This window comes from Manacus vitellinus, unplaced genomic scaffold (assembly GCF_001715985.3).
Source record: "Manacus vitellinus isolate BGI_N305 unplaced genomic scaffold, ASM171598v3 scaffold_0_pilon, whole genome shotgun sequence".
Lineage (NCBI taxonomy): Eukaryota > Metazoa > Chordata > Aves > Passeriformes > Pipridae > Manacus > Manacus vitellinus.
The window spans coordinates 24,660,185-24,675,761 of record NW_021938789.1 but is presented as its reverse complement, the minus strand read 5'-3'; the positions used below and the strand labels follow the sequence as shown (position 1 = coordinate 24,675,761).

General features: G+C 38.8%; 1 protein-coding gene across 6 annotated transcripts in view; it reads left to right on the top strand.

Moving 5' to 3' along the window:
* The window catches only part of MTUS1 (microtubule associated scaffold protein 1), a 128,773-nt gene that overhangs the window by 67,265 nt on the left and 45,931 nt on the right, over positions 1-15,577 (top strand). The window contains exon 1 of one of the 6 annotated variants that reach the window (XM_018069580.1): positions 7,397-7,864. The exons of the other annotated variants lie outside the window; for them this stretch is intronic. Within the exon in view, the coding sequence (XP_017925069.1) occupies positions 7,744-7,864 (121 nt within the window). The 5' untranslated portion in view covers positions 7,397-7,743. Of the gene's footprint in view, positions 1-7,396; positions 7,865-15,577 lie in introns of those variants that run through there. 6 annotated transcript variants of the gene reach the window in all.

Genomic DNA, 15,577 nt, shown 5'->3' with positions numbered 1-15,577 from the left:
CTGATCATCTGTAGTCTTCAGCATGGTGGCAAATTACCCTACTGATGAGGGATATCTGGTCAAGTGACTTATTAGGGCTCTGTTTCTCCTTTTGTATCTGATCAGAAGGTCTTTTTGGGTTTGAGTGGGGGGTGGTGTGTATTGCTTCTAAAAGTTTTTGCAAGTTGATGTGTATGTGAACATATGTACCCTGGCAGTCAGGAGGTCCAGATCTTCCATATTGCAGAAGAAACATTTCTGACTAGCTTTAATTGGGAACTTCAATATAGTTGTGTTGAGACTGGATTCTCAGTCTCTCCCGTTAAGAGCTTCAGCATTTCTAAATAAGTTGGGTTTGTCAGTTTTTCTGTCTCTGCCCCTGTCTCCAAAAGAAAAGTCAGGAAATCCTGCAGAAAAACTTGGAACAGTTTTGTAAACTCTTTGGGGTGATGCAGGAACAAGATTAGATTCTGTATTCATTTAATGTAGTTAATATTTTACACATGGGAATTCCCAGAGTTGAACAATGTAAGTTTAGTATTTTTCCTTTATCCCTTGAAAGGCAACAGTGAGATCAGGCTTAAACCTCTTTTTGCAGATATCGTACTGTGCATTGGATTATTTTGTTGCCTTTCTAGCTGCAGTAAAAAGCCAGCTATAGTCTGTTTTTTAGATTTTTTTTTTCATCCATGTGAAATAGGAGGACTGTCTGAATGACTTAATTGTCTCGTGATCTAGCCTTAAACAATCTCTTATAAACAGACAGCAAAGCTACAAGTAATGTAGCTATTGCATGTGAACCAGCTATAAAAACAGGTATTCGTTTTGCCATTTCTATATAAATAAATGGAGAATTAATCTAAATGCATGTGAATTTCAGTTACTAAATAAATGTATTCATTGGGGACATATAATGATTTTTATTTTGAAGAGTTAAGGGAATATCTGTAAACCTGAAATAGTCTTTGAAAGACAGTAGCTGTTACTTTCTTGGCCAGATTTTTTCCACTGTTAACAAATAAAGTAAGTACAACAGCTGTATCTAAGGATTTAATGACTTGGGTGACAACCACTGTGCTCCAGAAGTCTTCAAGGAAAATGACTGGTGCTGATGTTCAGAGAAAGCCACTCTAAATTCTGAACTCATCTGTTTTGAGTGGGGTTTTTGGGTTGTGGTGTTTGTTTGTTTGTTTTTATTTTTAAACAAATGGGTTTTTTTCCCAAGGTAGTATGTTTGTTACAACTGAGGACAGGATGCAAAAGCAGAGGTACATGATGAGGGGAGGGGTCTTAATGTATTCCTAGTTGGTCCCTTCAGCTGTCAAGGAAGTCTGTCAATGTATTTGCATTTATCTTCCTAGTGTTCTTCCCAAACTTGATGTTCTGAAAATTAAAAATTTGAGAAGGTTGTCTGTTGTTCCATGCTGAAAATCAGCTCATGTTCCCTGGGCCTTCAACAGGTATCTTTACAAAAAACAATGAATTCTGAAACCTCAAGGCTTGCTATGGAGTAACACATGGGCCAGCTCATTCAAGTGGTGGTGGTATTCTGCTGATAGTTTCTCAAATTGGTGGACTGAAAATGTTGGGATTGTTTTTAAAATCTCAGCAAAGAAGACTTGATGTTTCAGACTTCTGTGAGAAACTTTTGTCTCCAGCCCTGCAAAGCCATACTCCAAACTCCTGGTGACACAGAAGTATGCAGGCTTCCTATGGAGGGATATCTGTAGTTTATTTCTGTGGGTTTTTTTCTGTTGTGGGGAGGAATGTCTGTAGCTCTTTTCCATGGTACTTATTTTGGTGTTTCACAATAACAAGCCACACAGGAGAAGAACACAGAGCTTTGGTTTTCTCACACTTGCCTAAATATCAGATAGGCCAGCCTCTGTGTGACTAGAGGTGTCAGGTGAAATGGATATTCACAGATTGCATCAGCTCAGTCCAAAAGAAAATTTCCCAGTGTTGGAAGCTGAGTTCAAGGCTTATCTACTGTGGAAGTGTGTCCTAATGGCTTTCATTTGTTAGGATTGCATTGTTAGGATTCACCACAGTTGATGTTTTTATACTGTTCTGTCTCAATGAATTTTAAAGTATCTGAACTCTTTCCCTTTTTTTCAGTAATTAAGAGAACAATACATTTTTATTTTGTTAAGAGACTTTAGAGCTTTGACAGACCATCAGGATCACATACCAGTATTTTGTTATTCCCAAGGGAGTTGCAGTATGCAATGCCAAATTATATTGAATATGCCATCCTACTACTTGGTTCTCTCTATCTTTTTATCCCTTCTTTATCCAGTTAAATCTAGATGTAGATCTCTTCTGATGTTGTCAGACTTGTTTTTTTTTTCTTTGTCTCTCTGGAGTTCCTCAGATTGTGCATGTTGTTTAATGCATTTTCAGTAAACAGTGAGTAATTGAGTTGTCAATTCTACTGAGTTTTTCTTAGTTTTGAGGTGAGATATATGAGGTATTCTAAAGCTGACTCTTAATGTCCTCTTACAATATTTAATTTTTTTAAGTTATTTTTAAGTCCTCTGACTGGATTCTTCTAGCTTTCTTCAAGCATTCCTCATATACTTTAAGATACTTCTCAGCAGATAAAGTAGCTGCCCATATTGTTGTCATTGGATCCTGTTAGGGGGAAAGCTGACACAATACTTGAAAGACCATTAAATTGCCTCAGACATGCAACTCATGGATCTTGTGTCAAAGATGGTTAAACAACTTATACGTCTGCATGTCTGGGGTAATGGAGAACATAAAAAGCCCACAGAGGTAAGCAGAAGACAGTAAGTTATCTTTAATGTGCTTTGTGTTCTCCAAATAAAACATTAACATGCCTTAGGGACATATACTTGCCTAAATTGACCTTATTTGCAAAGTTGCTCTTCAGTAGAGACTGTCTGAGTGGTGGTGTTGTGAGGCCATGGATGAAATACAGTTGCACTGTGAATATAAATCAGTATTGTGTGAATAAATAATTAACAGATCCATAAGCTGTGGCCCTAATTTAAATGTTTATTTTTCCTCCACTCCTTGAGGCTTGAGCTCACAAGAACCTAAGCATACACCTACCCTATTTCTGAACAGCAGAAGTCCCTAGCAAAGAGGTTGTGAGTTTTTGTCAATCTGGCTGGATGATTGAAACTTCATATTTTAGAGCATGATATCCTAGCATTGGTGACATTTTACACTGTTGTAGAGTAGCCAGCCCTGTAGGATTTTGACTGAGTCAGTCTTAACAAAAATGCCATTTTGAAAGGGACATCCTGCACATGCTCTTCCCTTAAGTCAGAAGTTGAAAATTAAATGACTCTTGCAGTGTTTTGTGACTGTGTTCAATTCTGAAAGAGTGCAGACAATATAAATACCACTGTTGCATGAGGGAGACACAGATCAGGCTGATTCCTGTATCTGTTTGCCTGGGAATCCACTGCAGCATTACCTTCAGTTTGACAGGCTGCTGAATTTATAATGATTAAAAGCTTCTGTGTACTAGAAAAAAACCCCTCAATTATTTAGGATTTTAGTTTCTGCTCTGAGGAAGAAAGAGGTTTGCTTTTTTCTTCCGGGGAGGATTTGAGCTTAAAATTAGTCTCAAGGCTTCAGTTTGCATTTGTTGTGGCAGCAGGTACTGTTGCCTACAGGAAGGTTAGTTTTTCAGACTGGAGCACATAGAGCAAGATGGTCACAGGAAAGTGGAGTGGGGGCGGTCATTTTCCAGAAATAAAAATGAGGACACAGATGACCCTTTGGCTCTTAGTAGGTCCCTGCTTCTTGTGTCTCCTTGCATAAGCAATCACCTTTCAGTTCTTCCAGAAGGAAAACATGCCAGTAAAATCCATCTGCTCCTCACTGCTCTTGCTGTCTTGTGACGTGGAGCCAGATGTCCTTTACATGGGCTTTTCAGATCTAAAGATTTAGCCTCTGATTTAGACTTTTATATGTGAGATACTTATTGTGTTCTGGTGGCATTCTCAGTGATTGTTGGATGTGGAAAGAGTGACAGGGACAACAGAAACACATACAGACACTGTGGACTTGGTGTCATGAGGCTGAATTGAAGAGCCTACAGATGCCAATGCGCTTTGCTCCATTTTTGTCACATTACTCATATTCCCAGGGAGTGCAGATATGCTAAATCTGACAGGGTTAAAATAGGTATAACCCCTCCATCAATCTGATGGTGTCATCAGGTACTGATACGTTTAGCAACCCAGACCGAATTATGTGGTAGTAACAGGATAGAGTCCCTTTGCTCATGTTCATCACCAGTTATGCCCTTGGAGTCTGAGGGAAGCCAGCAGAAAGGTGCTAGTAAATAAAAATCTGTCAGTCCTTTCGTCCTTCGTATATAATTTCCTAATTTATTCTGCTGTTTTCTGGTGCTATTTTCTGTTGTCCTTATGCAGTGTCAAGATAGAAAAAGACCTCTCTGTGATCTTCATGTTAGGCATGAAATGTAGACAGTGGATATTCCTGGCATGCTGTGTTAAGCTCCCAAGGATTAGCCCTGGCTTTGTACCCTGCCAGCACCAGGCACTAGGTGCCTGTCGTGGGAATACAGGCACAGTGGAAGGTTCTGTTTTCCTGAGCCAAGGAAACAACACTAGCAGATGCACAGCCACAGTGGAGCAGAGTGTACCATGGTGTGACACTGAGCTCTGGAAAGGCTACACTAGGGGAACCTCTCTGTGAGATAAGTCTCTCCTGGGAGCTCTTTCGATGGGGATGGGCAGTCCTCTTGCTGGCTGCTGTCAGAGCTCACTGGGATTGGGTACTAGACGAGACTGACATGCAGCTATTGCTTTTGATTAGTGCTGTCAGGTCTACTTCCGCATAAGGCAGACCTGTTTCAGGTTTCTGGGATTTAACAGAATTCCAGCTCTAGAGACTTGAAAGGCATTTTTGTCAAATCAGAAGATTTTTTACAAATAATATGATAGTGTATCTGTTACAAATAATATGATGGTGTATCTGTTTCTTCATGGCCTATTTCCATCCAAACAAAGAATGGAAAGAAGAGGCGTTAAAAATATAACTTGTGTATCTCTGTAAGAGTAGTTTTGGTCTGTGCTACAAACGTTTTGATGTCCATATAGAGCTTTTATCTGCACATATTTTGCCTGGTGATTCATTCGTTCCTCGATTTCCAAACTGGTTCATTAGATGATGTTTGCCTTCTAGGGATTCTTTGTTCTAGCTCCTTTTCCTAGGAAGGAAGTTAGGTTTCAGTGGGGTGTTTTAACTTCTATGGTTTTACAGGCTAATGAGAAGTTCTTTTGATTTCTCTTGGGCACTATTGCAAGGATGGGGAGAGGTGGCAGGTTGGTTTTTTGGGTGCGGGCATTTTGTTGTTAGTTTGTGGTGTTTTGGGATTTGTTTTAACCCAGTTGGTCTGTCTCCACCTTTGTGAGAGCATCAAACTGGGATGATGAGAGAATATTTACAACATGGAGCAGTTCCTCTCTTGGAGAGATGTGGGGGCAGGAGGGAAATAAAAAGGAATTCTTGTGGGTGTCCTGGCAAAATGGTAAAACTTGGTGTGGCTGGGTGTTCAATGGTGTTTGAAGACTGACCGTAGGCCTGGTCAAGTTCTCAAAATGCCTTAATTAAGAAAGGATTTGACAACAGCGATCTAATATTTGACAAGATGGGCTAATGAACTATCCTGAATACACAAGGCTTACTGTAGTGTGCTGTAACAAGCCTTCTGGTTTACTGCTCATTGTGGTTTCCAAGCATAATCATCTTGCATCCCAGAAAGAAGGCGATGTCTTTGATAGTACTGTTGGATTAGGAAAGAGTCTGGAACTACAGGCTTTTGGAAAGATAGATGAACGCACATTGCTAGTGCCAAAGCTCTTCAGAGTAGAAGGAATAGATGAGGTAATGACATGCATGCCCAGCTGTGTGCAGAGGCTGCCCTGGGAACCAAACAAAAACCCCTAATTTACTGTCTTTGTACTTATACTGAATGGGTTTGTGTGGACTGAAGACGTATTATAGTACTTCAGAGTTGGTGGTACATCACTGTGCTGGGAAACAAATACTTTGGTACATGATTCAAAAACATTCAGCGGTGTCATCAGGCAGCGTGCTGTGGAGGTTGGCCGAATGGGTCTGTCTCGGTGCTGGGCTGCAGCTCCTTTGCTGTGCATACAATGAGCTGCTTCATTGTCGCTGCACTGGCCCTCTGTGTGACATTAGAGATACCCAGATGCAGCAACAACATGCTATTTTTAGTTCTGGCTGGCTGGTAAATAAGAACTAGTGAATTTAAAGTGCTATGAATCTTGAGCAAGTAAGACATGCTATTAAAATATAAAAATTAGATTTGTGGTAAAGAGAAGGCAGGTCAGGCACCACTGGGATGAGACCTGTCAGTGTGATTATTCTTGATTTGGCTTATACCTCCTTCAGACCGAGTTGTGTTACTTGTTTCTGGAACTGGAAAAACTGTCAAAGGGATGGATGCTGGAGAACATTAGCTGTGGTTTGGTGAAATGATAGAAGTGCAGAATCAACAGAAAAGTACCTAATTTTGTTGTCTCTAAAAAGATACAAAGTCTGTGGAGAACAGCTCTTCGAGCAACCCTAAAGAAGTAAGCGATGTCACTGTCTTGTCTTCTGCATTTGCTGAAAGATACTTGGGTGGTCCCTGCTCAGTGGCTGCCTAGTAAGGCAGCTACTGACCTCAGGCAAAGTAGCGAAATGTTTCTTTTTGCACAGGAAGGTGGCCAGTGCATGTATTTATAGTCACGGTTGTTTGTAAAAAATGTGACATTTTCTAATCGGTAAAACAGTTACTCCTCTGTTTTCTAGTTTCTAAATTTATTTTAATTTTATTTTTGCCAGTGGCAGTGAACTTCACCAAAGTATACACAAAACTTGTGAGCTCATTAAATAGAAGAAATTTTTATGAGAGCTAATTAAATATGGAAACAGCATCTGTGTTGTAGGAATTCTTGCAGCACTGCTTGTTTACCTCTGTTTGAGTGCCTTCAAAACCCAGCTGGCAGAGAACTGTTTTAATATGAATTAATGCCTGATTCCTTGTGCCTCTGCTGATAAATGGAAGCATCTGCAGTGTTGAGCTGCCAAGCTAAACAGAATTTCCCTTAAGCAGCTCTCAAACACTGAATTGTTCTTAGAGAATAGATGTGTTTGTGGATTTGTTAAGACTTTAAATGTTGACATAATATTTGACTGAAAGAAACTATTTTTAAAAATGCTCTCCAGAAATCCTTTCTGGGTGCAAAGCTAAAATATGCCTCCAGGAATATTCAAATAATGTCCCTTACAGTCTCCAAAGAAAAATTACATGGACTGTGACATTGCTGGATGATATATTCAGCTGCTGAGACCACCCACTTCCTCCTCCTCCCATTTCTCCTTTTCTAGCTCCCAGCCCACGGAGTCCCATAGCAGATTGAGCATCAACACTGTGATGCAGTTCGGAGGCTGTTGGTTTTCCAAGTCACTAAGTCGATTTTATTCTGAGGACAAGCCTTGTTTTCACAACATCTGGTGAGAAGAAGCTGCCAGCAGCATTTATGCTATGGGTATCTGCTTTTACTGATGATTTGCTTGTCTGTGCGTAAGGAATAAGAGCAAAGGAATGGAGACTTGATTATTTCTTCAAGCCTATTTTCTTTAACAAGAATTGCTCACTTCTGCCAGTAGCGATTAAAAAACATAGTATGTGACAGTACATGGAGGCTATTTCTTGCTTGTTTATCTTCCAATTGCACTGAAGACATGTTATGGTCCCCGAAATTTTCCTTATCCAACATGCACGTAAGGCTGACAGCAAAGGGGTTGCTCCGAAACATTCGTCTACCTTCTGGCTACAAGAAAAGCACTGTTATATTTCATACAGGTTTGTGCATTTTTAATATGATGATCAGAGCATGCACTGTGTGAATATCTTGTTTACTTTAACAGCAACTTATTTTTAGCAAATAAGAACTGTAGTTGGCATGAAAGTTTTTAAATTTCATACAGAAGTCTGACTTTTGAGCGAAGTGGTTTCATATTCGAACTCTGTGTGTGTGCACCTGTGCTGAGCTGCTTGTTTGGAAAATGGTTATTCTGTTTATGAAATGCAAATTGGAATTTGCTCTTTCTTTGCACAGTTCCAAAAATAGTATCAGGAAGTCTGTGCTATTAAATATTTATTTCATCCTTTTAATGTTAATCTTCTGGGAGCACTGTCTTTTCTATATCGTGATGGGATGCAAGGGGGAAACAGGGAGGGAAGCAGAATGAATACGGGCTGTCACAATGTAGCTTTCTGTCTGTGTGAAATATATGAATACTTACCTGTAGATATGTTATCATACATGTTGTGGGACAAGCAAACTTTTGTGCCCACTTGTGTCGATTCAAACCTAAAAGGTAAAAAGTTTTGAGACATTCAAGACAAGCGTGGGGGTGTTTACTTCACACCCATGCAGACACAAAACACAACAAACAAACAAATTACAAAATTCTCAGCTGCATCTGACCTGATTTTCATCTTCAGTGGCAGGCAAAGCAAATAAAGCGAGATTATGGAAGCTGAGCTTTGTTCCAGGATATACATGTGTTGTCTTGGGGGAGGGTGGCAGTTGTTTGTTTCTTTGAGCTGGGATATGACATCTAGAGAAACTGATGGCAGTTGCATGTTACATAATATTTTCTCCACTGCACTGTTTGTAATTTTCTTGCATTTTACTTAGAGGTGAGCAAGCAGCTACATAAAGTAGTTTTGCAGAAGCTCTTCCTCTTGGGGATTTCCTTTCTCACTTGAATACCACCCTCTCTGCTCTTATTTTTTTGGAGTTCAGTGCTACCAGTCAGCTTTCCTTACTGTCCTGGCTTTTCACATAACAGCTTAAACCATTTGCCTTGTCATTACTTATCCTTGCCAAAGTAAATCCAGATTCTGAGTTCCTCCTGGATGATAAATTCATTTATGAACATAATACAGGACAACTGTCCAAACATAATACAGGCTTCTATTTGCAGGTTGCTTGTGTGGCTTTAAACTAGGATTTAAATACGTTGATGCTAAAAATTCTAACGTAAAGGATGTCTTTGTGCACATACCTATGTTGCTAACAATGTGAAATGTCCACGAAATACATAATCCAGGGACAAAGTTCCTAAGAGAGAAGGCAAAGGGAGATGATGTTCAGTCTTCCAAATGTTCGTTAACTGCTACTGAACTTTGTGTAATTTTGAAAAGTAAAAATAGATTTCACTGCACATATCAAAGGAATTTAACAAGTATAAGAATCAGTTTGTTGTTTTATTTCATTTGAGCGGATGTGAAAGCAAAACCTGTCTGCAGGATGCCTCTGTGAAATACGATATGTAAAATAGATTGCAAGCCCTGTGTTCTAGTTAAGCAGCACTTCATTAAATAAGTGCTGAATAGACCTTCTGTGTGTTTTCTCTATGTGTGGTATGTACAGGCTAATGGTGCCAGATTGAAAGCTTAGACAGGTTTTTACCTACTTTCCCCATTCTCCTTTGTTGTCCCTGTGTCTTGTAGGAAGTCAGTGTGTTAGCAAAAAGCTGACATATAGAGCTTTGGTTAGCTAGAGCTGAATATACCAAAAAAGTAGGGCATCTGAAAACCAGGTCATATTCTGTAATGGAGAATGCAAGTATGTATAGATAATACTGTGTGTTTTGAAACAGCGGAATGCATTGAAGCTTGTTAGTGATTATTTCAGGTTCATAAAACTCAGCAGCAGCACATCAGGCAGTGATAGTGTATATCACGAGCGTAAAAGGTTAATTTATTTTTTTTGTTGTTAAATGCCAGGAGGAGCCATATTTGGTTTTGCAGCACCAGTAGGAGTATCTTTTTTTGTAGTGGTTTAATTGGATTAAAATGTGGCTTCTTTCCAAGGTCACATAAGAAATGTGCACAATGAGCACTAGGGACTGTGTCAGTAAATAAGGGAAGGAGTAACTGCAAAAAGGAACTTCAAGGTCCATGTAGGAACATGCATATGTATGAGTGTTATGTAATGGTTTTGACATAGATTGCACTTTTAATAAGCATTATCATGGATTTCATTCTTTGCTTCCTTTGATCACAGCATAGACCAACTGTCTTGTATGACTGTAGAGCATCCTTGGGATACTTAAGGCAATTGTAGAAATGTAGAGTTTTAAAGTAATCTTGAGCACAGATCAAGTTGAATTCTTCTGTTGCCACATCCTGGCTGACAGCTTTTGGTGCACTAAAAACTCAGTGAAGTTAGAACGTAAGCACTGTTGGGAGGAAGAGGATGGAGCTTGCTTTTGGGTTTTCATTCTGGCTTCAGGATATTTTGCAGCGGCCTGATGCAGTTTCTTCACAGTATGGAGCATGGCTGGGCATACGGTTGTTCACACTGGGGTTAAGTTAGTCTAGGTTAGTCATTGCACTTAAATGGGTCCTTGGGCTGGATGTGTTTGCACTTAGACACCTCCACATGGATGAGATGTAACTAGAGTAATTCAGATATGTTGCAGTGTAAGCATGTAGTAAGCAATTCAAGGGAAGCCAAATAAAATTAGATAATTTTTTTTTCCTAGGAATGGAATAAATCCAGATGAAATTTGCTGTAAAATTTAAAGTGTTTCTTAAGATCTTTCATCTTGTTATCTTGTATCTAACTTTCATGACTACATTGCTTCAAGGTCATGCTATCCAGAAGTTTCTTTTCTCTTTAAATGCAGGCAGACATCAAAGTGTCATTTTTCCTCAGCAACTGGAAATACAGTACACTTGCATTGTTAGCTGTATATAATGAGTGACCTCTTCAGCAAAACAAAATCCTGTAACCTTCAGGAAATACTTTACCCATCCTTTGGCTTCTAAAGCTTACTTGTAGCAAGTAACTGCAAAAATCTAAACACTTCAGAATGGCATAAACATGGCAGATATGAGTTAAGTGGCAACCAGTCTTTCAGTGATGAAATATTATATTTGCTTCCTTTATTGAACCATTTAGGATTCTTACCAAAGGATGACTAAAGTGCTGTTATGTTCTTCATGCATCAGTGGTGTGACCAAGCAAATTATCTCTGTGTAATTCTGTATAAACCATGAGAGAAACACATTCTTTTATGAATAATTCAGAATAGTAATTTGGAGTTGTTTATTTTTTCTTTTGCATAAAGATGAAATTCCAAACAAGAAACTAGTTTTGCAAGTGGAGATAAAAGCTCTTGTGCCTTTTGTTCAGAGTTTTTCAAGGATCATATTCTGTTTTGTCTCAAAATCTTTTCATCCAGCCCTTCTTGCTGCTTTTCCTCTCTTTCCTTCCCCTAAGCAAACTGTACTTGATGCTCTTACTGGTGACTTCTGTTGCTTACTAAACTTGTCATTTCAGCAATACAAGGAGACATCACAAATGTATTTATTTGAGCAGTTGACATCCTCTTTCAGTACGATTTCTTTCCTAAGTCCTCCTTCAGATCACATTGGGAACTATAAAATTACTTCTGTGCATTGCAAAGCAGTGCTCTTAAAGGGCTTTGAAAGCCCCGGGTGTTGCTGTTCATATGGTGCTTTTTTTCCCCCCCTGAAGAATAAGTGAAGAACTGGTTAATGTCTGACACTACAGTTTAATATAGAACCATAGAAAGATACCCAACACACTCAACCCTATTAAGTATTCTGAATCTGAAAGTCTGATGGAGAAATTTTATACAGGACGAGTATGTTAAATATTTGTGTCACCAACCAAGGAAAAAAATAGTTCAGAACTAAAGCCAGCTTATCTGTTCTAAGCAAAAGAAGTTGAATAGCTGGAAACCATTCGTAATGGGGGATTTTGAATTTAATCATGTTCCTGTTTAAGTCAATGAAATTCTGCTCCTGATTTAATCTCTTCAAGACTGGGTACTAAATGACCCGCCTGATGTGCCTGATTTCAGTCTTAATAGGTCATAGTTTCTGTAGGCAAGTAGGTGATAGCTAAATGGAGATTCTTATTTTCAGGTGTCAGGGCTCTGTGTTTTGGGGTTTGTAAGTACAGTTTGTGCTCTGTACAAGTCTCATCCAATGGATGCATTTACAATAAGTATAAAACGAGGATAACTAGTATTTTCAAAGGAAGCCTGGATAGCAGGAAGGAACTGCCAAACCTGACCAAAAAAACCCCAAAAGAAACCCCACAACCCAACCCAACAAAAATGTGCCAAAGTCAAAACAATAACTTACATGTGATGTTAACATTTAAACTGTGCATATATTTAATAAGGTATGAGAGTGAATGTAAATGGGGAGCTTTGCCTCCAAAAATCTTTGGAGAAGGAACAACTGGTGTGCTGTGGAAAGCAGATGCTTGGTAACTTGCATTCTGGCTTTACTGTAGGAAGTGATGTTGGTTTTTGTTATTCCTTCACTTAAAGGGATTAATTATATGTGAAGGATGCCTCAAGTATTTGTCAATATGAAATAAATAGAATTGTTGCTTCCAGCTCAGCTTCATAGAAGAGAAGTTAATTGGAGAGTAAATAAAAAACACATAACAAATGATCTGTGGTAATTGCATATTCTATGAGTACATTTGTTCCCACTTGATATGTCTAATAGGTGAAAAAGGTCTGGCTGCAAGTTCTATTGCTGTGAAGTAGTTAGAGTTTGAAAATTTCAGGTAGCTACAATTACACTTAAAAACCTGAACAGCTTCTAAATTACTTTGGGGGATTTCCAGTGTGGTAAAACCAGGCTTAAACTTCTAAAAGCTGCCTCTACCAGTTTTGCAGTTTGTGCAAATGTGTCTGTTACCATAGTAGAAATGGCTTGCAGGATTCAGATAAACAAAGTATTACTACCTATTCAGTCCTTCTAATTTGAGCTTTCTAAAACATAAAGCAATAGCTTTTTTGGAGGAACATGATACCATGAAATTTCATTGCTAGAATGCAGTGTTTCAAGTATTTGCAGCCAATTGCCTTGTTGCTGTTTTGTGTTACCCTGCTTTCTTTGTTGGCACAGAGAACTGTGTTGTGTGAAGATGAAAGAAATTTCTTGCATCTCCAGTTGATTTCATCATATGTTACGTAATGTGGAGGCAATCTTGAATAGATTGGGACCACACTTACCACTCTCACTGCCATGAATGGCAGGAGGTGACAATTTCTGTTTATAGAGATTGGCTGTTAATTTGCTGTTGTGTAATGAAGCAGCATCTCCACTGTTTTTATTATTTCAAAAAATTATAATCTCTGAGTGTTGCAATACATAGGAATAACCTAAGTCCAAAGTTGATGGATTCGATGCCTTTAGGAAAGTACTAGTGTTTCAAACAGCTTTTGACTGTTTCACCAAATATCATACCAAAACCTAACTTATTTGGAAAATTATTTTCAAGCAGACTCCCATCTCTCCGGGCTTGTCTTCTCTTCTTGCGGTCCAATGGAATAGTGTTGTTATCAGAAAGGTTTATTTTTAAGGGGAGGTTTAAGTAATGAATTTCAACATGATAATATGGTCAACTACTGCTGCGGAATTATTAATTAATTATTTATTAGCAGTATCACCAGCACTTTTCTAACCATGTCCACCAACAGTTGCTCTTTCCCATTACTTTTGTGGGTTATGGAGTATTGTTTCTGTTCTCTGTCCTACAGGGAGAAGAAAATAGCATTTGATCTGAAAAATGAATGTATTGGCAGTGTAACTTACATCTTAAATAGTGTAAAAAAAAAAACAAAAACAAAAAACATTCAATTTAGTTGTCCAGATACTCAAATGTAGAAGTAAGTAAGAAGAAGTAACCCCCTTAAATAACCTGGGTTGTATCCGGATGTGATGTTTCTTTACAGTTGCTATTTATTAACCTTTCATTGGTATTATCTTTACTGATGTCTAGTAGTTGTAGTAAGAGTACTAATAACCTTGGTTCCTGTGTTCAACTACTGTTTAAATGTAGTTTTGCTACTTCTTGTCATGATAGTGTGATGCTTGTGCATTTATAGCAAGTAGATCTTCCTCAGGACACTTGTGTAAACAGTCTGTATGTGACGTTATGGAAATATTTCTAGTTAGGCAGGAAATAGGACTGCTGGGAACATCTGTGGTGAAATTCTTTTAGTAAAAGCTCATCTTTTTCTTAAAGAGAATGAGGAGTCCTTCAGTAGAAAAATCAAGTGTTACAAATAATACTCATTAACTACTTCACTTCTGTAATAACAATTTAAGACTCTGTGATATTGCTTACATTAGAAGCACCTAAATTATTAAAAATCTTATGTTTGTATTTATTACAAGAATAGACTTTGTGCTAAGCCTTTTCAAATATTTGAAGTGGTAAAACAGGATTATTGGAAATGCTTTCAACAGAAGAATAAGTGAACTTTCTTACAAAGACTCTCGCAAATTATTTCATTCCATATAAAACAGAAGGCTATAAAACTTTGCTTTTCTTAGCCATGAGCATGGGCCACTTGTATAACCAATATAAAATCATGGCTTGCTTATTTCTACAAATGTTACTGTACAATCTGCTACCTGCTTAATTTGTTTATCAAGTGAAGACATTTTGCCAGTTTAAAAGAAAAATGGTCCCCATATGAAATGAGTAGCATAACCTTGTTAAACCTGTGTTTCTTTATCTCTGGAGGGACTTCTTAGCTTGGATTTAAGATCAAGAAAGGCAAGATGCATGGGTAATGTGCAGTGAATATTTTTCTTGCTGCCTTTGTTAGTGGCACAAGTAGAGGTGTTTGTGGTTGGCGATCTTTCACAGGAATTAACCTTACGTATAGGTTTTGGTCCTTGTGGGAAGTTGTGGGTTACCCCGGTGAACACCACAGTTGCCTGAGGGACCAGCTCCTCAAGAAAATTTCTGTAGCCTACTTTCCCCTCTCTCTCTCCCTACCCACCACCCAGCTAAGCAAAACTCTGTCTGCCATCAATGTAGTTGTTTGTTAGCTTGAACAGAAGAGACTCAAGGGAACATTAAGTGCAAAGAGTGATGTGCTGAATGTTTTAAATTTCCTCCACAGAAACTGCTTGGTCTCCACAGCAGGCATGGCAAGCAGTCAGTCCCTAAGGGCAGCACTAGTACCTAATACCTAGCACTACTCGGGCAGCCTTTGCCAAAGCAGTCTTACATTGCGCAGTTTGGTTAGGAGTCACTGGGAAGAGACGTCCCTTATCTTCCATATGTGGTCAGCGGGCAGTAGAAGGACTCTGTGCTTCTCAAAGGGTGGAGACACATCTTGTGACTAATTAAAGTGCTGGGTGGTGCCCTGTTCTCTGTTTTCAGCTTGGCAAGATGTTGTCACATAGGCTGTTAGCTTGTGTGTAGGCTGTTCCCAAAACAATGGCGTGCAATTTCCTAGGCAGGTCCCTGGGGAAATATCTTTGCTGCTTAATAGCAGGAAAACTATTCAACCTGACAGGAAATACACAAATAGGTCCTTAACCGTGATGTGGTGACTGCCAAGATTTATAGAAGTGCATTTTGTGTGTCTTTTGAAAAGGGGATGTTCCAGCAGCACTTAGAGCTGGTATGAGGCACTTGAGATGTGCTATTTTCTGTCTTGACCTTGCAGTGAAGCATGGAAAAGACTGAGTTCACATGGATGATTTTAA